Genomic DNA, 24,990 nt, shown 5'->3' on the forward strand with positions numbered 1-24,990 from the left:
GAAAATGAAAAATGTTGAACATTTTGGCACTATCTATTGTCATTATTAGAAGAGGCTGTAAATATTGGAGGAAATACAAGTTACTGGATTATTCACTTTCTTGCTAATCATTCTGACAATATGTGCACTTATTTTCTTTAAGTGAAGTATAAATTTACTCCAAATTACAAAATTTACTGTTAATAGAAATGGGTCTGAGTAATTACAGAGTCTGACTGGATTAAAGTACAAGACAAGACAAAAGAAAAGCAAAAAGGTTCAGCATTTCAGAAATCTTGCACCTACATTATTATGACCATGAGGAACAAAAGAGAACTGTATTTTTGTCTTTTTTTATATACTCAATTAAGACTGCAGTAATGTTACTGGAATCAGCTTAGCCTCTGACCATATTCTACAGCATAACAAAATAAAAAATACTGTGCAGTGGCAGAGTTTGGATACTCACAGATATCCAGTCTAAAAGATTGTTGCATGGGAGCATGTGATGGCTGATACATTGACAACTTGTGCACAAGAATCAGAATCGTGAAGTCATACAAATCATAAATATTTAACTAAGTTGGTAAAATACAGAAGGTCGATCCACGTGTGTGTGTCCGATTTTGAACCGTCACCCCTGTGCACAGAATCGACCGATCCAAGCGGTTCAACGTGTGGGAGGAAAGTCGTATCGTGTAGTATTGTGGCACTATCGCGAGTGTGTGTTGTGTGCATTGTGGCTCCTAAGTTGAACCGTTTTTGGGGAGGGCTACATAGTTGCACTTTTCCACGCCAAATATTCGGTGTCAAAAATTCAGAAACAGTGTAAGGAACATGGATGCACCTTGGGTTCGACAACCATCAAGAACATAATCAAGCGGCATAAAAACCACGAGGTTCCAGCTATTGAGTTGCCCACCAGGGGGACGAGGAAGTGAGCGTGCACTGCAGTGATGCAACCCATGTCTCGGAAGTTGCATCAAATGGCACTAAAGAAAAACCCCCCGACGCAATGTGTGATGGCCACACGACTCCACGTGGCCCAGTCAACTGTGAACCGCACCCTGTGTGAGAAATTAAACCTCCGGAAGGTTTTTCAAAGCCGTGAACATTACCTCAGTGAGGCCTATCTGTGTAAGGTCTCATCACATACATCTCATTCTACCCAGAACTTTCTGCAACAGATGGCGACAGACACCGGCATTCGAGCTATTCCATTTCACGATATACCAGTGAAGTCACCGGATGCGAGTCCCATGAATTTCTGTGGGTTTGGTCTACTGAAACCTACACTTTCCTCTCGTCATGTCACCACTCTCCGGGGCCTGTGGAAAGCCTGTCAGAAGATTCCACTTCCTGTACTTCATCGTAGTCTCCTACAATGGAAGTTACGGTGCAGGGCTATTATCAAGACACACGGTGATCACATTGAGGCCGACTGATGGTGGTCCCGTGGATTTTCATAAGGTAAGTGCTAGTCCAAAATCGGACACATATACGTGGATCGACCTTTTGTAATACTCCACAGTACATGGAACAGTATCATGCTGGTCTTTCCTATTTCCATAGTCTACATACAAGATAATCTGGCATGCTTTCTGTTCTGTAATCTTGAATTTTCTTTCTGTCGCACAAATTGTTTACTTTTCTTACCTTACCTCATTATAAATTTACATTTGTTCATCTGTAGAACTTCAGCGGAGAGGGATTAGTAACTCAATGTTATCTCTCTTTCACTTCTTCCTGCCATGCAACAATATTTCACACTCGACATCTACACTTTTGTGTAGCTCTGAAATATGCCACTGCACAACGTTCCCTTGCCAGTTACAATGATGCTGCTCCAGGAAGTACAGTATTAATGAACTGTTAAAAATGTGATTTTTTGTGTGCCAACCTGTATTTGAGGCACTGATTAATATTGATTCTACCAATAAATTTACAGTTTGATATTTCTGTCAGAAGACATTGATTTTTGTTAGGAAACTACTTACCTGATCTGGTGATGTTTTCTCCTTTATAGAAGCATCAGGGGAACGACTTGGTTTATTCACTGTGGGTTTACTATTTTGTGATGATCGTTTCCCACCAAAGTTTCCAGCACCAACAATAAAAGCAGTTAGTTGTCCATATGCCACTCTCTCTCCTCCTTCATCAAATGTATCAACTGCAAGAGAAAGTAATTACATATATCTCATCTGCCTGAATATGCAAATTAAAAAATAACACAGAAAATGTTATTTTGAAAGTGGTTCTTATGTTTCTGGTAATGTGTCATTCTAGCTCCCCAGAACTTTACTCTGCTCTATTTCATTCCTTATTTTGCCTTCCACTGTATTATGCTAGATAGAATCCCCCACTGAAAAAAAGTTTTCCTTAATCCTTTACAAGTTAAAGTAAGTAAAAATTATAATTATACATATCAGTTGTGAGTCTTATAATGAAAAGGAGGAACATGAATCAACGTTCAGTATGAAAGAATCAGGCAAATTTTGCTTCCCAACTGCAGTTAGAAAAAAAACAACAGGACAAACCTTAAAAATACTAAATCAGAACATCTGGTAGCTTTTACACATGGATAACATATTTTTAAATTTTTTCCTGAGAGCACAAAGACTATGTTCTAATAATGAGGATATCAAAAGTGAAGAAGAAAGGCTTTTTAATATAGCAAAAGAAAATGGCTTTCACACTAACAGAATAAACCAAATCAAAAAACAAGTCACAAGAAAACTAAAGGAAAAGAGAAATACAGACAAAGATGTAAAATCTGTTGAAAAGAAATTTGTGTGCATTCCATTCCACAAGGGATTCTCACATAAAATTGCAAAAATTTTTAGAAGTTTTAATTTCAAAATTGTTTTTAAATCACCAAGAACTTTGGAATGTACATTTAATGAATTCAAAATGAGAAAATCTCTACCAGATGTGGAAACCACAGGAATATATAATATAAGTTGTTCATGTTCAAAGGATTATGTGGGACAAACGGCAAGGAAAATGGCAATAAGATGGCACGAACATGATTTGGACATTATAAATCTAAACCCAAGAACAGGTTTGTCAACTCATATCATCGAAGAGAAGCATGTGATTAAAAAGAGAAGGGTTTTAAAAAGATTAACAGGAAACACAGAGTTGAATGTCTGGGAAGCTTCGTTCATTGCAGAAGAACACTGGAATAAATTAAATAATGAAAATGGTAACATAAAAACAAAACAGACTGCATTTTTCACAGTTAAGTTGCTATATTACAACAATGTAACATTGACAACATCCATTATATAACGGATTCTTTTTGTTTAAAAATTACTAACCATTGTTATAACTGTATCTTTAGTCAAAATGAAAATAAATGTCTGATGAAAGGAGCGTGTGTTCTCCTGAAACGTCACAAAGAAAAACTGTTTTCTTATGCTTGTAATAACCGTAAACTACAGGAAAATAATCTGGTAGCTACTAAAGAAACAAAAGTTCTAATCAAAATGTTAGTTATAATTTTTCTTTGTACCTGATCAGTGGTGATTCACTTCATTTTGAGTTTTTGAACTTTTAACTACTGTGATAAATCTTTAATTACCCATGTTTCAGAGGCTGATTCTGCCTCCTCCTTCAGGGTAGTGTGTTATCTAACAAATCATACTTCAGTCCCTGGACACGTGTGTTTGGGGACAGTGTCTATTCAGGCCCGTAGCCAGGCAGGGGCCAGGGGGGGGGGGGGCCCTGGCAGGACCGCCAGTTCCCATGGCACTGCCGCCAGCCCCCTTGACATTACGTAAAACTATTTTGTATTCTAATTTCTTTGATGTAAAGAGTGAAAATGTAGACAGCATATATTATTTTGTTCACAAGTTTGCGAGGGATAAATTCACAGAACATGAACAGCAGCTATTAGATTTGTTCATCTTGTTTGTGAGCAGAAGTCCAAGTACCGGCAAGCATTCAGAAGATTATCTAGACTTCAGAAAGTTCTTTCATAGGGGAGCATCTTTATCTGTAAATTCCCTGCCTCCGTTGCAGCCTCTCGTTTGACAAATATCTGGGACTAACGTCATCATCCACATTCCTTCCACAGCTGCGTCAAATGCCAACAGATCCATAGTTTTGGGAACGAATAGGAGTTTTATTGCTTCCGCCAGGGTACGGTAGGCACTATGATTGAAGTGAATATTGTACATTTTTACTTGTATGATATAAATACCTGTAACATCGAAAATAGTTTGGAGTGTGTATTAAGGGATGGTGTCAGTAGCAATGAATTAACACTTCAATAGATGTTTTAGAAGATATAGAAAAAATGTAGTATTTGCATGATATTTCTAAATTATATATTTTATAATAACATAATCCGTCCCCCCCAATTTACCATCATTTAATACTGTTACACTTTTGAAAACTGGACTTGGTTTACAAAGCCCCCCCTGATGACCCATGAGCCCCCCCCCCCCTGGAGATCAATTCTAGCTACGGGCCTGTGTCTATTATGGAGAAAAAAAAATGTGTTGCCTTGGAGGATTATTCTGTGGCCAAGGCTCCAGCTCATCTGATGGTCACATCAAGAACTGTTTTTATATTTAAATTGCCAGGGAGGATTACATTGCGATGGTAGAGGCTCCGCCTTATCAGAAGATTGATAGTGCAGGTAATCAACCAAAAAAAAAATGTAATATTCTCCTTCAGTGCCGCTTACGTGCAACTGTCTGACCCTGAATGGCCAAAGCAGGGTTGGCCAGTCAGCATGCAAACAAGGATCAGTATATCACAGACACTGGGAGAACTGTATGCCCTCAACCATTCAGTGTCAGACAGTTGCACGTAAGCTGCACTGAAGGAGAATATTAGATTTTTTGGTTGAATACCTACACTATCAACCTTCTGATAAGGTGGAATGGAGCCTAATCCTCCCTGGCAATTTACATATAAAAACAGGTCTTGACGTGACTATCGGATGAGGTGGAGCCTGGGCCACTGATAATCCTCCCCGTCACCTTCATTTACAACAGGTTTTTATGACCAGCAGATGAGGTGGAGCCTTGGCCACTGAGAATAAACCACCAAGACTACAATTTTTTATTCTCCATAACACTTGTGTCCAGGGACTGAACAATGATTTGTTAGATAACACACTACCCTGAAGGAGGAGGCTGAATCAGCCTCTGAAACGTAGGTAATTAAAGATTTAACACAGTGGTTGAGTCCAAAAACTCAAAATAAATAGTAATAATTTGTTGGCACAAGCAACCACTGAACCTTTGAATGCCATTTCAAAAAAATACTCCTCATGCTGTACAATTTTCCTTCTGATTTTTGAGTTTTCATCCCTTGAAAGGGGAGAAAAATATGAACTTACCATCCACAAGAGCCACTGCTCCAGACCCTTTATCCAGAACATCAACAACACGGCAATGGGATTCCAAAGTTGCTGAGGTTGGCAAAGGCTTGAGAAGCTCGAGATACTGCTCACCATGCAATACCTGCATTCCAAAGGAAAAATTAATGTAGTGATCATGTGTTATTTTGCAATACACAGCACTAAAACACCAAAAATGGAAATGAAATAATTGCAGATATTTCACAAACTTGCGTTTTCTGCAAATTCCACTCTTTGTCATTTCAAATACGATCCTTTTCATGTTTTTTCTTTGAGGAGGGTGGGGGAGGGGGGGTGGGGTGAAAGTGATTTCTTATTTCCAGGCAGTTGGTCCCAATCAAGTAAGTAGAGGATATGCAAACCAAAATTTTGAAGAAGAAAAAAAAAAGAATAAGTAAATAAAAAAATATATTATCAACTTTTGTTCTTGGCATGGTTAATGAATAGACTCAAGCAAGTGAAACGTTCTTCACTACAATGAGTGAGCACAAGTGCAAATGGAAGAGAGGAAGGAAAATGAAATAGAGAAAAATGACAAAAAAGAAGCAAATCTGCATAAACAGGGAAAAGAAAATGAACAAGAATAAAGGGGAAACTGGAAGAAAATGGGTGGAGCTATTAAAAAAGAAAGTGAAAAGTAAATTGGAGTTTCCAGAACCACCTTCAATTTTCAGTACAAAAGTGGAAGATTTTAACTTGCCACACCAGTTAAAGGAAAAGTAAAGGTCAGTGCCATCAGGAGGAGACAAGAAGAATAGATCACAGGATGACGGGAAGGGGAAGAAATATCAGTTGTGACACCTGGAGAGGTAGGGCAAGGTGAAAAAAACAGTTTTTTTAGGAAGAAATAAGGACAAAAACTATATATTCCTCAGATGTGTAGAGTGACTAGTCATGTAAGGTTGGGTGATGTGCATGTCTTTATCTTGGCTTGAGAAAGTTCTGGAAAACCACCGATGAAATATCGCAGGACAAAAAATAAATAAAAAGCACTTAAAGTAACTATTACATTACAGTGAAACCCCAAATTTACGTTCCCGCATTATACGTTTTCCCCGCTTAATACGTTTATCCAGTCGGGCCCCGGAAAAAGGCCATGTTAAATAATAGGAGGTTCACCTCGATTTTAAGTTCGCTCTAACTCCCGTTTCCCGCTTTATACGTTTTCCGAGCTGTGACGATGTTTTAAAATTTGCCAGAAACCTGTTCTGTTGACCATGCGACTTCTCCCTCCTTTTCTTGCTTTCGCATTCACCATGCGACCTGGAACTTTCAAAAGTTAGGTTTTTGTGCTGTGGAGGGAGGGAAGAGGCATGGTTCCCAGGAGGGGGAAGAGGAGGTGCACAAGTTGCATTTGTCATACCTCCCTTGAGGGACAGGAAGGAAAAACGGCACTTCTTGCATTCCCCTTGAAAATGAAATGGGCCGATTCTTCTCCCGCAGGTTCAGACAACAAGTGCACTGTTGCCAAACTGATTCTCTCTACATGCTGATTCCCTCGAGTTTGGACACAATGTGTGTGACTGAGGTGTTTTTGTACACCCTTCCCCTCCACAAAAATGCAAGTGGAAAATTGGCAACGAGACTATCACCATTCGCTTCTTTGCCCACACATTTACGGAATCCTTCCTAGTTGACGGGAACAAAAAAAGAGGAGGGGGCGGGCTTGTGTTTGTAAAAACTTTTCCTTTCTTCTTGTTGGCAATGTTGAAAATGGAAAAAATTAAGGATTTCACATACCAGATAACAACTGCACTTTTTCTTCAATGGTTTGATTTGATTTGATGTATTTTACTTCACCTTTTGTGCCACTTTTGGCTAATTTGCAAAGATGGGGATGAGTGATGATATCATGAAATTGATGAATAGACACTCACAAACATCCATGACAAAGCCAGTATTCGAACCCGGGAACCCTGGCATCGTAGCATGATGTGCTAACCACTCTGCCACTCAGCTTTTCTTCAAGGAAAATTCATTTAGATTCCTAAGGAAATATGATTGGATGTAGTTCGATTATTTTCAATCTGAAGTTTTTTCACAAACGCTATATCATTTGGTTATCAGAATGAAGCTGAAAACACACAAGCTAAAGTGATCATTTTTTTCTATGGGCATATAGGGCAATATTTTACTCGCTGACTGAAAAATATTAGTGTCAAATCAATCGTGTGGGGGGAGGGGGGGCGAGGTTGGGTTAAATGATTCTACGTGAGGCAGTGGATGTTTTCTCTATGCATATTGCGTGACTCGTATGTTACAAAGTGATGGGGCCAGGAAAAATGAGTGAATAAACGAGGGGTGCGGCAATATTTTCTGAGAGCAGCCAAACTTAGTGCACATCTAAATGTCATTAAAATGCATATTTGGGCCAAAAGAGCAAGGGGGCTGCCCAAGCATGGTGCTGATTACATCACATCACATTGGCAAAAAATCGAAGAATATGTGGGGTAAAGGTGTGACAATATATATCGTGACAATATATATCGTGGAGACATTATATCACCAATATGATGTGGAAAAAAATATCATATCATTTGTGACGACGATATTTTTTGACGATATATCGCGATATAAAATTTCCGATATCGTCCATCCCTAATCACTAGTCTTGTAATTACTGAAAAGTCCAAGTATTTCTGCCCCGATTTTCTTGCGCATGTGGAAGTGAGCACCACGAGACATCTTAACCAATTAACATAAAGGCGAAAAGACTTTCCTCTGGCGTTTAAAATTATGCAGTTGCCCTTCAACCTGAATATGCGCATTTAACGAACATAGCGTACTGCAAGTGAAAAAAAAAAGGACAACCATCTTCCCCCCACATGAGCTCATTACTCCGGCACTGTGCAGAGCTATGCAGTAATTGAAGGATTCAGCCCCTTTCTCATTCATTAATACCCCGCATCAGAAATCTTGCTTATATGTCTGAAGCACTGACATGACAACATGGGAGAGAGCTTCAAGCAGTGATCATTCTCCCCTGTCCCCCTTCTTTCTTTTTTCCTGCAACTTGGCAGGGAATAAGCACACTTCTGATAAGACTTGTTCAACTGTATTGGCACTGCCAATTATTTACGGGCCCCTGAAAAACGTAAAATCGGGGTTTCACTGTATTTTGCATTTGCAAAAAAGTGGTTACATGAACTTCAATAAGAATATACACACACAATGAAACAGGATAAAAAACTTTTCATGTTGTAATGCTAGCCACAAGAGAAGTCGGCTGTCTCTTCCAGATTTCTCAGTTTTTAGAAGACCCGCCTTAGATTATAATCTGTTTTAATTATTGAGAAATTTCTCATCTTCCTGATGAACAATTGAGGTCTGGGTAAAAAAAATAATGGCATTGTATATCATGATGAGTCAGGTCATGCTGCTGTACATCATATGAACTTTTCAATAGTGTAGATACAAGGTCCAAAGCCTCACCTGAATATCAAAGCTTTTTCCAAGGTTATTATTGGTACACATAAGAAATCCTATTTCTTTCAGAAACTGTAACCAAGCTGCAGGCTTTCTGGGCCATTTTCGGTGGTTTTACATAAAATATTAGTTCAAACACATTTTTTTTTTTTGGCAAAGGAAAAATTAAGTTTAGATTTGTAGAATAGTGATGTTAGCTCTTGTTTTTTTTTCTCTCTTTTTGAAATTCAAAAACATATAGTTGCATAATACTACCAAAATATTAGAAAATAAATGCATGCTGCTATTGTAGATGTAAGACATGTTGGTTATATTGGCATGATGTTTCAAAAGTTTGCTTTTCTGGACAGACTTTATATTACGAAGCTTTGATGTTGTCAATTGAGAACTTTGGTAGGAGCACACTCTCTCTCTCTCCCTCCCTAACTGAGAGGGGGGAGAGAGAGAGAAAGAGGAGTTGGAAGGAGTGGAAGAGAGGGTAAACCTATCCCTGTGCCTTCCACATGTCAAGGGGCCCATCCCCCTTCCTCTCTCTTTTTGGCTCTATTACTATTATCTAGATCATCTCTAATTTGCATCAAGATCTTTTAACATGTGAAGATTGAAATTTTGAAAAAAAAAAAGAAAAAAAAAGAGTGACAAGAATAGTACACTGATACCCTGTTACAACTTCTTGTATCATCTCTAATGTACAAATAAATGTGTGGTGAAGGGAGTTTGTTCTCTTCCAAAAAGTACTAACAACAATGGGCTTATTTGCTTGTAACAAGAAAGAAACAACACATTAGTTACAATACTTTAAAGTTACATAAAATAATGTGCAAAGATGAATACCGAGATACAAACATGCATATAAATGAATAGGGAAAAAAACAACATTAAATTGATTCACATATTCTAGCATGTAATACAAACCTTTGACAAATCAAATTCCTTTCCAGGAAGAGCATTTTTCATGACATCTGAAGACATGACTGCCATCTGTCCTGGGATAATGCCATAGGTTGGAAGAACAGAAAAGTCCTCATGACCCTCGTATAGGTACCTCAGATTGCTTTCATCCTGAACATTGGCTCCAACTATTGGGAAAATAAAGGGGGGAAAATTAACTTGCAGAAATAAAAATATATTATACTTATTTTCAATTATAGTGTTTTAGTATTGGTACATGCAGAAATATTTAAGAATATGTAGTCTAGTAAAGTTAGTGAAATTTTTGGCCATCTGAGGAACTAATCGCAACAAAAACAAAAACTAACTCAGTATGAAGAATTTTAAAAATTTGAAGACTCCTAATATGACCTGCATGTTCTCTACATTTTTTGTAAAGAAAAATGGCATCAAAATGTATATTTAATATATATAACAGTGCATTGTTCACAAAAAAATTAAGATTCTCAATTTGTTAATTTTTTTTTCATATCAAATAAACAAGCTTCAATTTTGCTTTAATTTTTAGTTTTCATGCAAAAGTTAGTTCCAGACTCAAATAATTGCAAATAAAAAAGAACTATGTACTTTATCATACTGATAATGTGCAAATTGCTCACAATCGAATATCAACTAAAGGTTAAAAGATTAAAAATCAGTAACTTACGTGTGTCAGCATGAGATTTGTCGAACTACGTTTCGAAGGTTATACTACCTCCTTCTTCAGGTTGAAGCGATGTTTTCAGACACCTGACATGGTGCCTCATCGAGAAAGCGTTGGTTGAGGATTTAGGTCAAAAGGTATAGGAAAAGACACTTACTAAAAAGATTATGTAAAATATACATTCGCCTACCCCGAGCATCGATTGGCAGTTTGCCTTCAGCAGCTTTGAACGTTCTTTTGTTTTAATAGTGGTTTTATATGTATATTTTACATCATCTTTTAAGTAAGTGTCTTTTCCTATACCTTTTGACCTAAATCCTCAACCAACGCTTTCTCGATGAGGCACCATGTCAGGTGTCTGAAAACATCGCTTCAACCTGAAGAAGGAGGTAGTATAACCTTCGAAACGTAGTTCGACAAATCTCATGCTGACACACGTAAGTTACTGATTTTTAATCTTTTAACCTTTAGTTGATATAGGAACTATGTACTTTACGTTTTAAAGCTACTAACACAAACTTATAGCTCATTATTTTCTCTATACAATGGAGCTTGTTTCATGTCTACATACCCTGTCCCAGTTAACCCTGGAGCAAGGCCATGCATAACATCAGAGAAGGGAAGGAAATCGGGTGGGTAGAGCAAAGCAGTACTCGCTGCTGCGAACAACTGCAGTCACTTTCCCTCCCTCCATGCAATTGAGTTCCCTCACATGTTTATTGGTGGGGCAGACTCTTGTCACTACTTGCGCAGAGGCTTGTTTCCGTCCGCCTGCTCCAGAGATAGCTGGGACAGGGTATAGTGTGAGAGGTTGAGGAGAGATGAAATTTTAAACCAAAAATATGTTCCCTTATAAAAGGGCCTGTTAAAGAAAAGTAAAACAGATTAAAACACCATACAAGACACCTGTATCTATTTCACTTTTATGTTCACCTGATGTGGATATGTCCAACTTGTTCCAACTCCCCCCCCCCCCCCTCCATCAAACCTCTTCAATGTTCAATATTTTAACAGGTTTTGTTTTGAAGTAAAGATAAATGAACAATGATTTCTAGGAATATATTATACTTAATAAAATATAAAGGATTCACGTTTTTCATGTTTGTTAATCTAAAGCACGTAATTTGGAATATTAACTGCATTTTCTAGAAATTGTCTAATTTTATCAAAAAGTGTGTTAAATACCTTTGTACAGAGCATGTGCGCAGGTAAGGTAAATCGAATATGACATAGTTGGGATATAACTGTTAAGTGAATATACATAATGCATTTCTCTACATCACAGTTATTACTGTAAATTAAAAGAATACCATAATGAATAAGTCAAAGGACCAAAAACTAGTGGATCTCTACCAAACATTGTTGCTAGAGTTCTCATTGCCTTTAAAATAAACAGATATCTGGCTTATAAAAAGTGATAAATTACTTGGTTTCTGAGAAAATTAACAAAATGGTAAAGTTCGCCTAAATTTCTTTGGAGAAAATATGTACGTACTTTATGAACAAATGTACATTTACATCAGATCATTGGCAAAATGTCAAATAAAATTTGGTATATTTCTCGAAATTACTATAGTCACATTTTTAACTTCCAATACAAGCTCATATCCAAATGCAAGAAAATGAGTGTTTAAACTTACCACCCAAGGCATACAAAATTGTGTCTCTCTCTGTATACTGGAATGTTTCCTTCACAACTCCCTGCAAAGAGCAAATTATTCATCAGTAACTTATAAATGCAAAATAAAAATATACTAGTGACGTATGAGCAGAAACTGTAGTAAATATGTTACAAGTTTTTATGTGTGTGATATGATAAAAAAAAAACAATAATAAAAACTAATATTGAATACATTCAGTATATTGTGTTAAAATATCACATGAATGTCTTGTTTAATCATGTAGCAAGCCAACTATACACTGTGATAGGTAATCTGTACTGTGTGTTACACCTTTGTTTTTCTTTGTTTCTTTTGTGTGTGTGTGTCAGTTTGGCTAGCTTCAAGAAATCATAGACGTGAAGGTGACATTGGGTTGAAGTTAAATACTCTGAACAAAATTTCACTACTTGTTGATTCTGTACCTCTTGAATGATTGTTATGAATTATTAGGACAGAAGCTGCAAAAGGTTGTGGTAGTGCACAGCATAACTTTCACAAGAGTAGCACAATGTTATGTTATAATGCAATAACCATAAATAAACAGTAAACTGAAGCACCATGGTTCAAACATGTGTGTATAGAATGATTTTTCACTCATCCTTTAGCATTTATACATATGGATTGATATGGATTGCAGTTCACCATGACATTTCAATATTGGGCATTGAATGCCAACTTAACACATGAGTAGTTATTTCAAATAATTGCCGTGGAAACATGTATTTAGAGAGAAAACCAGAATCTTACCTCGCCAACTTCTTCTACAGACGACCTACTAGATTTTAGTTCTTCAAGCACTTGTAACAAGGCACCTGATGCTTCCTGTAAATAGGATTAGAAGATAGAAACTGGCAGCTTAAAAATGTTCACACTCATATCACTGCAATTACCTGTAGTCAGAAAATAATACTGTTGCACTGGAATCATAAAGCACACCCTAAAATCCATACAATTTATTTTCTGTTTTGACAGGGAAGTCAGGTAATAATTAGGGCTTGTAACGTGACGGCAATCATAGCTACAAATTACACTATTTACGTCATCACGATTCACGTTATTCAATTTTTCCCTTTGGTAAAAATTCCCACCTGGAATTTCCCTTAAGGTTAATTTTGTTATTGGTTTCCGAATTCTCCCGACATCGTTCCCAGTATTATCATTCTGTTAAAATTTGCAATTCTCTTCTTCACCAACATCTCTTTGCGTAACATACACACTTTAATTCCTTTATATATTCTGTATAAAAATGCACTGATTCTTCACTTTTAGAACATTGTACAACTTTTATCTTTCGATCGTAATGTGTTTAATTCAGTGAATCGAGTGCATTCATCATGGTGTTTCACGGTGAACTTTCTAAATTTTAAATTGCATAAAACTTATTCTGCTTTTAAGTCATACTATATATATTGTTATAATTATTTACTACGTACTTTACACAGTAGCAACGAAGTAAGCAAATCAACGGATCGCTATTTATGTGCTGGATAGAAACGGATTTTGTTCTGCACGTGTAAGAATTTTCAAGCGTATTTGTCCCCATGTCGAAATACGTCTTTATCAACTTTGAACTAAACAAGTGAAAATACGATGAAACCACAAGATCATTCTATTACTGGATTTATCGTAAATATTGAAGCCTGCGCTTGTGCTGTTAAAGGTGCGCACAAATGGATTTGACAAGGTACGTAAATGTGTGATATTGCGATAAATAGTATGTACTTTTTGGTAACAAGTGAAAGAAGGTTACTCTCGCAAAAGTGTGTGTGTGTTTCCACATTCTATTTATTTGTGCTGTGTTACGTGAACCTGATTATGTTGATCGTAATATGTGAAATAGGTGCTACATTGAAATTTCACGCAAATCCAGACTTAAATATTAAGCACACATATAAATCACGAAAATTCCAAAGTTAAATTCAAATTATTAATCCACGTGCAAGGCGAAGAAAGCGATCCATTGGTGAATATACGTAATCATTAACTTATGTTATTGCTATAAAAACCCGTATGAATTAACTTTACGTCAGTTTTCACGATAAGTTCCTTACCAAAAGTAACTGATTTTTTGGGTTGATCAAAATCAATGGTACCTATCTTGAGCACCTACGATTTCCAAAAAGTACAAATGGCAGATATAGATATAGTTTGCATATAAGTTGTTTTACTATTACGTGCATGTGTTTTAAAAAAGTTTTAATACGATAGTATTTCTTAATCGAATTTTCACGTGAACCTTCATTGATTGCCTTGTTGATTATGATTCAACATTATATGTATTTAGCATTGTTCATTTTTGATACAAAATGCATGTAGAACTAGAGCCTTGTTAATAACTGAGAATTTACGTGACAATGAAAATGCACATGTATAACAAGCATTGATTATTAGCATGTTCTTATAAAATGAATAAATCGCTTGGTTCACTATAAATTCTTTACTTTCAGTACTAATAGAACACGTAGTTTATTCCGAGGGTGTATAATGGTGGATTTATTGGGTACTGTGCAAATGAGTTCTTAATTTCACTTGGTTGCTAAAGGGAAATATTAACGCTATTGTCTTTAAGCAAAATCCCATTTGCAAGTACAAATGTAATTGTCGGTTCCTCGCCATAAATAATCACCACGGTATTTATCCTCTGTATGCATGGTAGCCCATAACACGCGCTTATTATTATTATTATTATTTCTGAGTACGCCGAGGAACGACGTTACAGGCTGAGCTGATACTGATACCGATATCGGCATCAGTGAGTATGAGTTAATTTTCTTTTACCGATACCAAAGATTTTCAGTGGCTAGAAAAGCAGGCAAAGGCAACAGCTCGTATCAACATTTGTCCTTTCTAAAAGTTTGTTCACTCTTCATTGTGACAGATTGGAAGACCAGGACAAGAAGTTCCATAGATTTTCCTAACAAACACTGGATCATAAACCCCCACCCTCCTGGGAAGCAGATGGCAAGATCAAAGGCATGGGCAAGGGAAAGCTGAACCCAAATGTGACCATGAAGGTATGTAACTGCTTAGTTAACGCTGTAGGATATAAACCATTCATTGCCAATTCTTGCTTGAAGCTCATGGTGGTAAGGTAGGTGGATGTTTTTAACCCCCCGCCGAACTAATGTCGGGTCAGGTAGTTGCGGAGTTCTTGGAAAAGAGGGATGAAAGTCACTGTGAAATTAGCTTTGTTTAATCTATGTTCAAGCGGGAAGGGGAATCAGCAATTTATACATATCCTTTTCACTTCTGTCTTTCGTGTGACTGCCGGTATCGGCCAATGAGGGTTATTTATTTTGGCTGAAAGTCGGCCCCCATGGCGGAGTGGTTAGCACATCACGATACGATGCCAGGGATCCCGGGTTCGAATCCCGGCCTGGAGATGGATGTTTGTGAGTGTCCATTCATCAACTTCATCACATCATCACTCATCCCCATCTTCGCAAATTAGCCAAAAGTGGCACAAAAAGCTAAGTAAAATAAAGCAAATCAATCAACATACAGCTTTGAATGGCAATACTAAGGAAGATAAGCTTATCAGGACTGGACTTACATTTTAAAGTGGGACCCGAACCACTATGTGCCTCCACTGAGTATCGAACCTGGAATCTATTGACTACAAGGCAACAGCGGTACCACTACACCATCGGGGAGGCCACTCTAAAGATTTATGTACACCACTACTTAGAATAATGTACATTAACTTTACTTTTCATCTAATGGACATACCATCATTACTTTTGTTATTCAATAAATATTCAATTTTTTACTTCTTTGACATTAATTTCCTTGCCAGGACAGTTGTTTTTACACAAATTTTAGCGGTCTTAAATACACGTAAGCTAGATGATGAATATTTGCTGTTTTATCTCTGACTTTATAGCGTCTTTTTTACTATTTATGTAATAATATATTTTATTCAAGAAATAAAGAACAAAATAGGTAATAACGTTGTCCTTCCTCCATTTCTTAGTCTGTGGTTACATACAACAATACTCCATATGCATCGGAGAAATTAAGTACTAATTAATTAATTTACATATTATTACGAATTGACCAATAATTATATTAACGTATTAAATAGAAACGCTTTTATCATTATATTTCTGACACACTTGGCTCGGACTGGTTCCCCAAATTATATATTTCTAAATACGTGCCTAGTGATGTGATGAGTTAGTATGTCTCGGTAACTAGCCTTTTTATTTTATACTGGAATTATACAAGTATCGGTATCGGTATCGGCAAATGGTAGTATCGGCTCAGCTGTACTAATAATAAAATCAAAAAGACATTACACTATACAAGAATGCTTTTCGGGATAAGCTGCAAGTTGTATGTAATTCAAAGCATCTTTTTTTAAAAAAAGCCCCTAACAATGGCATTTTACTCATGACTGCACATTTAATGTAACTATTGTATAAAACGTTCTGCACTGTTGCCATGTGGTCTAAGGCATAATGCTTTGGTCTCCGGCTATGGGATGTGTGCAGGTCTGAGTCTCCCGGGGAAAGTGTGACAACTTTTCTCCTGAGATTTCAGCCTGTGTATGGGACCGGTGGCCACCCACCATCGTGAGGAAATTGGGGAGATACAAGTGAGTAGCGTAACCCGGTCATGAAAACCTACAACAACGACTGGGGGTTCGCCATTCTGACCACACGTAACCCCATAACTGGTTGAATGATCTCCCACCTTCGGTGAGTGAGTAGGATCAAGTGGGAGTGAGGGCGGCAGTCAGTAGGTAGGTCCAGGCTCTTAATGGTTGTTGCAGAACAGGTTGTTTTTTTATTATTATATTATTGTTTAAAACAAATAGTGATGGCAAGTCTATTGTGATTTTGCATGTTAAAAGCTGATTGTGTTCGTATTTGGGTCTTAAAAACTGAACTAAACCCAGGAATTCTATTTACCTGGCAGCAACATTAACCACTACACTATAAGAAGAGGACCTTTGAGGGTGCAAGAGAACATAACTTCTTATCAGGGTGGATAAAAATCATGATTTTTATTTAAAAAAATCATTTTTGATGATAGTTTTTATTTAGATCAGATTTTTAAAATTTAAATCGATTTTTAAAAACATGCTCAAAATTGCTTGTATGGTCTTTGGCACCATACATATAGATTATATTTCTTTATAGAAAAGCCTTTTCTAGTAAACGGTCCTGTAAAATATTTGAACAGTTTGATTAAAGAAAATAAAAAAAATATGTGTAAATATACCTAGTCTTACCATAAATACTGTCCCAAAGTTTTAAGTAAATTGACACAAAATGCTGAGAGATATTGTAATACCCTAATAACATTACTGAAATGGATGCATGACAAATCAAAATCACAAATCATTATTCAAAATGGCCACGCTTAGCACGCACACATTCCGTAAGTCTTTGTGGCCATGCATCAATTGAATTACGCAACACATCGACTGGAAAATGAGCAACTGCCTTCAGAAGAGACCGCTTTAAACTTTCAATATTGGGATGTCTCTTCTTGCAAGCCATCTCCTGAAGCTTGGACCACAATTTGTATTCATGGTGGTTGCGGTAAACGCGGTTTAAAATTACTTACGTGAAATTTAGAAGATTTCGTACTTCCGCGTTGCACAATTTAATGGTTCAATCCTATTAATTTCGAAGATCCACTGTCTTCATTCACAAAAGGGTACGGCGTTTGAAGCGGAGATGGTACCGCGTCACTACTGTGTTTGTTCCCGGGCGGCGGTGGTTGCGATTTTTCCCGTTCGGCAGCACTGGCGCGCGCATCTACAACAATTTGTAGTCCAAAGGTTATAGGTCCGGATTTGCAGAAGGCCAATCCGAAGTGGAAATGAAGTCTGGTACATTTGCCTCCAGCCACTGCTGTGTTGTTCGGGCCCCATATGTTGGGGCTGAATCCTGCTAGAAGCTCCAGTTCTGACCATTGAAGAGTGTTGCTGACACTCTTGACTAGTCTCTCAAGCACTGTCTGCTGGTACACTTTTGCTGATGTTTTTACCCCTTTTTCACAGAAATGGAGCATGCCCTCATAACAAATGTTCCAGACTTAATTTCCACTTCAGATTGGCCTTCTGCAAGTCCTGACCTATACCCTTTGGACTACAAATTGTGGTCCAAGCTTTAGGAGATGGCTTGTAAGAAGAGACATCCCAATATTGAAAGTTTAAAGCTGTCGGTCTCTTCTGAATGCAGTTCTCATTTTCCAGTCGATGTTTAGCGTAATTCAATTAATGCGTGGCCACAAAGACTTACGGAATGTGTGCATGCTAAGGGCGGCCATTATGAATATTGATTTGTGATTTTGATTTGTCATGCATCCATTTCAGTAATGTTATTAGGATATTACAATATCTCAATTTACTTAAAATTTTGGGACAGTATTTATGGTAAGACTAGGTATATATTCTTCTGTTTGATGCCGTATATATGAACCTACTATGGAAATGTTTGTTGAGTGTATTAATAAAACTATAATAATTTCAGTAATGTTTCTTCCAGTGAAAATAAAACATTCTGGATGTACTATATAATTGTAACTTAAAATATTTTTTGTAGTGTTTGTAGCTGAATTTTGGAGATGTTTTAATGATAGTTTGAAAAATATCAGCTGGCATGTTTATTTACAGCTTAATGATAATGACACTATTTACGGTTTAACATTATTCTATAAATTATTTATTTAAAGTGATTTAAATCACTAGATTTTTTTTAAATTACCTGATTTAAATGAGTCCACCTTGCTTCTTATCTAATTTTATATGCTGCTATTCACAATGTCTCATTGGCATTAATAAAGAATTACCTGAATGGACTCCAAATGGGATGCTGAGTCCATATCTGTAATTGCACTCCAACTACTCCTTACATCCTCAGGTGAGACAGAATCACCAATTCTGGCCCTCATATTGCAGCCTCTGCCTTTCACTAGGTGGCCTAAAAATACAAACATGTAGTCACATTCTTTTAAACAGAAATGTGGCATTTTCATCTATGTAAAAACTAAACATGTAATAGAGATGAATTAGGAATGGAACAGATTATTCATTACTCTTATCAGTATATACCAATATAGGTATATCAATGCATTGGTAAAATTGGCAAAAAATTTAATCTAATACTTCTATGAATAAATTGTAATTGAGAGCATAATTCTATCATTCAGTTACTGCTTTAGGCAAGTATAGGTATAATTAATGTGCACCTGGGTTTTGTAAAATTCTAAATAGCTTCCATTTAAAAGATAAGACTCGTGCACTAAAATACATTAACCATTTAAGTTCTTCATGGAAAGTTTGCAAATTTACCTTTAGCAGTTTTTTTACATGTACAACATGGAAGCAATTTACATGTTATTTCTCCAAAACTATATGTGATGTTTCAGTTTCTCTTTTGTTCATTTATGTACGAGGGTAAATCAAAAACTTAAGGCAATTTCTCTCCCCTTGAAAGAAAAACAAAAAACTATCATATGTATTCCAAAATCCGAAAAATTACATCTGCTTAGAATTCCTTCTGGAACATTCACATAAATCTTAATGTGGTTTGCTTTTGCTATTGACTAGATATTATCAATAGTTTAACAGAATACCGTAATCATGAGACTATTGAGAATATCTAAGCAGATGTAATTTTTTTGGATTTTGGAATATTATAGTGGTTCATTTGAAAGGATAGGAAAATTTGAAAAGAGCTGCCCTCGAATTGGCCAAAGGTCCAGCCGAACCTTAACTTCCATTACTGGGAGAGGAAATACATTGAAACTGACTTTCTCTCTCCACCACTATCAGTTCAGCTGTGATTTTTTTGGTACATCATTGTACATTTGAAAAGCACATGTTTGGAAAGTTACTGTCCACAGGTTACAGGTAGGAGAGGCTGCCGTCTACTCAAGGTTACTATTAATCAGTAAAATATTAGTCATTGTTTGTTTGAGTTTTAAGTTCGCTTTATGCGCAGATAGGCTAATCAGGATGGGACCTATAGTTTAAAGTGTGATCCAAATCAAAATTCATATTGGTCCACCTCCAAAGTAAATTAATACACATCAAACAGAGGAAGCAACAAACAAATCAAAATCAAGAGTTTGAATAGCAAGATAATTGCAATTCCTTATTGAGTTGAGTTGAGTTGGTGTTTTAAGTCCACTTTATGCACAGTGAGGCTAATCGGGACCGGACCTACAGTTTAAAGTGGATCCGAACCACTTGTGCCTCCAGCAATTCCTTACTATTCAACAGAATACAATCATGTCTATACTTACATTTTCCAGCCCATCCAGCTGCAGATTCAATAACAGATCCATTCTCTGGACATGACTCGTGGCACAAATAGACTACAACAGGAGCAATTAATTCTGGCTTCAGTTCTGCAAAGAATTCTGAAAGAACGAGAGAAAAAAAACTAACTACAAATACAATACAAATACATTTCATGGGCATGTCACATGGAGTATTAAAGATAAGAAGGATGAATATGTTCAATGTATGCTAGTAAGACTTGTCAAAACCTTATATACATTGCCTGTACATGGAGAAACAAGACATTATATTTGCTCTACAGTTGATATTCTTGTTGTAAACATAATAATAGTTTGTTATCAAAACACTTGTTATACATAGAAATGTAATGTGTTCCACAGGCAATTGCTACATACCGTATTTACTCATGTATAATGCACACTTTTTTCCCAAATTTTTGCACCCAAAAACTTTGGTGCGTATTATGTACGGAATTTTTTTTTCATGCTTACGGAACCCTATCATGTTAAATATCGTTGTAAAGCTTGAATTCTGTAGTTTCTGAATTTGGCAACAGTATTTCATTCAAGATGGCGACACTAATGTGAATGCAGTTGAAATAAACTCATAACAAAATGAAGGAACGTTCTGACTTTTATGGTACATTTTGGATGAAAGAAAAGATAAGGAGAAAGCAAATAATAATTAAAATGTATTAATGGCCAAATAGTATGACATATATGGATTGTGTAAATGCCTTGATGAAAGAAATCTTGGTCTGCTAACTGCTAGTTTGACGGTACTGACTGTTACGTCAGTCATGGAAAAAGTATATATTTTGAAGGTTTTTTTTTTTTTTAGAAAAAGTAAAAAGAAAATGAGCAAAACCACGCATAATAGTTTAAAGGCCATTATCCACGATTTTTCACTTTGTAATATAATGTTCTATTGCACAAGAAAAGCAGTGCTGTTTTGGCAGACTTCGAGTATGCACCTCCCATCACATGGGATGTGTGTGTATCAGCGGTATTTGTTGGATGAGAAATAATGGAAAATAACTTCTCGAGCACTGCAAATCCATAATGTAATTTTGATCTCCCTTCCTACTATTACAGAACAAATAAGGTGGTTAAAAAGTGAAAGCTTTGGGATGCTAAACACAGCGGCGGGAGAGGGGGAGGTGGCTTGGATTGGTGACTTACTGTTTACACAAGAGGATATTCTCCTCTTGGTCCACATTGAATAGGTATGATGTCACTAGCTCTTGATTGGCATAGCAACAGCTTTTTGACCTACAACTAAGAAAGCCATTTCTTGAAAATGGATTATACTGCGTATTATACAAGAGATAAAATTTTTTGTCACTTTTCCCCATCAAAAACCAGGGTGCACATTATACACGCGTAAATACGGTATATGTTCAGTTTTAAAGAAACATTGCTGTATGAATTGCAACTTCATTCATCAAAAATGTACTGTCATAGGGTTGGGAAGTGAAGTTATCTGTGGTTACTCTTTGCTGGTGGTGATGAACTGGCACCTCAAAGTGAAGCTGGCTGGAGGCACCAGAGGGATCACTTGAACTTTGATGATGCACAGTGAACAGCAACAGAGGCAGTGCCAAAATCAGCTTGGCTAATTTGTAGTAGTTCAGCAGGACTAAGTTTTCACTGTCCCTGGAATGGTTTTGCAAAACTCTTCTTGCATGCTAGACTGGACCTGCTTGACGCATATCGACAATAAGACTATAAGATGATCTCCATCTTGATCCATCTTTTCTAGGGTTATTTATTCTATCCAAATTGTTCTTGTGTTCGGGACATTGCACTTTCAGTTGCTTTCAGTCCTTCCACACTTCTGATTAGATAAAGTTGCACATTCTTCAACTGTTCAACCATAAAAAGTGTGCCACTTTATGTGAACAGGAGTGCCTCCTTTAAAATTTTCCCTAGAGCAGGTTTATGATTATTGCATACTGTAATAATAATTATTGTATTAATTCAAAAGGCATGGCAGGTGTGTTCACTCAGCTTCAGGATTTTCTCTTTTACATTACTTTGGTGGTTGTCAAATTTTTGTTTTTTATTTTTTATACATATTTTTTTACAATGCTGGTTAGATATTAATTTTTTTAAGATTTGAAGTTCTTCTGTTTTTCATTTACATGTTCAATTTAATTGCATATAAAAAATGCTTATCATGCGAAATCATACCATATAACTAAATTTGTTTTCACAGTGGTTAGAGGCACTGTGAATATGATCTGGTCATGGCTTTCCTGTATATTTTAGTGCTAAATTTATTTCCATCTTCCCATATCACCTAAAATCTCTTCTGTTTGGAAAATAATTAGGGAGTCATCCATGCAGTACCTGAGTGAAATAACTTGTCCAAACCATTTGTCTTTTTTTTTTATGTGGTTTTCCAATTTTTCCATGGTTAGATTTGCTGATTACAGGAAAGGAGTATTTCCACTGCTATTCCCCACTCCTTCACATAGAATACTCAGGGTCAATAATTTGCAGTCAGTAGACATCTTGATTTTCATTTTGATATTTTTTATATTAGTTTCAAACTATTGCTGTATGACTTTTCAATCTAACTAACTAACTAACTCTCTAGCCTTCTTAAACCCGAAGGTTCATGGCTGCAGCAACACAGGCCTTCCATCTGTCCCTATCTTGAGCAAGATAAGATCTATATACTCTTTTCCATCCCTACCGATTTCCTTTAGGTCCATCTCAACGTTGTCCCTCCATCTTCGTCTTGGACTTCCTACAGGTCTCTTACCATCTGGTTTCCCAACAAGAATCCTGTAAACTCCTCTTTCCTCTCCCATTCGTGCCACATGGCCTGCCCACCTAAGTCTTCTTGATTTAATTATTCTAATAATATCTGGACATGAATGCAAATTATGTAGTTCTAAATTATGTAACCTTCTCCATTCACCTGTCTCCTCATCCCTTTTAGGTCCAAAGATTTTCCTAAGGATCTTATTTTCAAATACTCTCAATTTATGTTCCTCTTTCAATGTATGGGACCAAGTTTCACACCCATATAATACTACAGGCAAAATTACTGTTTTGTATATTTTAACTTTTAGTTTCTTCGATATTAAACGAGAAGACAAAAGTTTATGAAGAGAGAAGTAACATGCATTTCCTGAATTAAGCCTACTTTTTATTTCCTCTTTAATATCATTTTCATTTGTTAATATTACTCCTAAGTATTTGAATTTGGAAACTGGTTCAAACGAGTTGTTATCAATAATTAGATTTTGATTATTACCTAACACTTGGTTTCGGCCTGTAAGCATATATTTAGTTTTCTCTTTGTTAACTTCCAAACCTATCTCTTTAGCAGTTTTGAAAAATATTTTAGCATTATTCTTAATGGTATTCACATCATCCCCCAGTAAGTCTACATCATCTGCATATGCTAACAACTGAGTCATACCATTTAATTTTAGTCCTTCTTTAGTTTTCTTTAACTTCCTTACAGCATATTCTAAGGCAAAATTAAAGAGCAATGGAGATAATGCATCTCCTTGTTTTAACCCATCATGAATTGTAAATTTGTCAGACATATTAATACCCACACGAATTTTACTTTCTGTTTCACTGGTGCATATTTTTATCATACTAACAAGCTTCTTAGGTATTCCAAACTCTACTAATATATTATATAATTTATCTCTTTTGACCGAATCATATGCTTTTTTGAAATCAATGAATAGCTGATGGACATTTTGATTATATTCCCACTTTTTTTCAAGTGTCTGTCTGATGTGAAAAATTTGATCTGTAGTTGATCTGTTACGTTTAAATCCACATTGATAATCACCTATAATTTCATTAGCATATGGGGTTAGTCTTGTTAAAAGAATGTTAGACAATATTTTGTATGTTGTTGAGAGTAGGGAAATTCCACGGTAATTACTGCAGTTCAATTTATCACCTTTTTTAAACACAGGAACAATTATGGATTCTTTCCACTGTTGAGTGATTTCTTCTTTATTCCATATTAAACAAATTAATTTATGAATTTGACATATTAATGAATTTCCACCATATTTTATTAACTCAGCTGGTATTAAATCAATGCCAGGTGCTTTGTTATTCTTTAGCCTTTTAATAGCATCATTAACTTCAGTCAAGTTAGGTTCTGGAACTAAAGGTTCTGCTGTGTGTACTTCATTTACTTCTGATTTATCTCCTACATGGACATTTAAAAGGTCATTAAAGTAGTTCTTCCATCTATTTAGAATATCGCTTGGGTCAGCTAGAAAATCACCGTCTTTATCTTTTATCAAGTTTACTTTAGGTTGCCACCCCTTTCTAAATTCATTTACATGACTTTTCAATCACACATTGTAACGTTCAATACACTACTGTAAACAGCTTAAGATGCTGTGAAATACATTACCTGGAGGCAAAATATCTTCTGTCAGTCTGGAGGCAGCTGTTGGGACAATAACATTGGAATGGATGTTGTTCTTTTGACCTTCAATGGCAAGGGTATTGCTTAAACCAACAAGTCCCATTTTGGCAGCACTGCAATAGGTAAAAAAGATTCCAAAATTAAGTCTGGGCACCATATTATAATACGCATATGCAAATACATGCAATTTTCTTATTACACATAGTACACGTTCAATTTCAGTGCAAATAAAAATGCTTGCCACATGAAATTACATCATATACTGAACTTGTGTTGT

General features: G+C 36.3%; 1 protein-coding gene across 2 annotated transcripts in view; it reads right to left on the minus strand.

The window, feature by feature from the left end:
* The window catches only part of Mfe2 (peroxisomal Multifunctional enzyme type 2), a 72,290-nt gene that overhangs the window by 30,870 nt on the left and 16,430 nt on the right, over positions 1-24,990 (minus strand). For both annotated transcript variants that reach the window (XM_083130993.1, XM_083130994.1), the window contains exons 6-13: positions 24,699-24,826; positions 20,297-20,413; positions 18,839-18,969; positions 12,782-12,856; positions 12,014-12,074; positions 9,695-9,858; positions 5,333-5,456; positions 1,977-2,149 (exon numbers count right to left, since the gene is read on the minus strand). In XM_083130993.1, the coding sequence (XP_082987119.1) occupies positions 1,977-2,149; positions 5,333-5,456; positions 9,695-9,858; positions 12,014-12,074; positions 12,782-12,856; positions 18,839-18,969; positions 20,297-20,413; positions 24,699-24,826 (973 nt within the window). The remainder of the gene's footprint in view (positions 1-1,976; positions 2,150-5,332; positions 5,457-9,694; positions 9,859-12,013; positions 12,075-12,781; positions 12,857-18,838; positions 18,970-20,296; positions 20,414-24,698; positions 24,827-24,990) is intronic.

The sequence above is a fragment of the Lepisma saccharinum genome, chromosome 11, assembly GCF_977018435.1.
Source record: "Lepisma saccharinum chromosome 11, izLepSacc3.1, whole genome shotgun sequence".
NCBI classification, from domain to species: Eukaryota; Metazoa; Arthropoda; class Insecta; order Zygentoma; family Lepismatidae; genus Lepisma; species Lepisma saccharinum.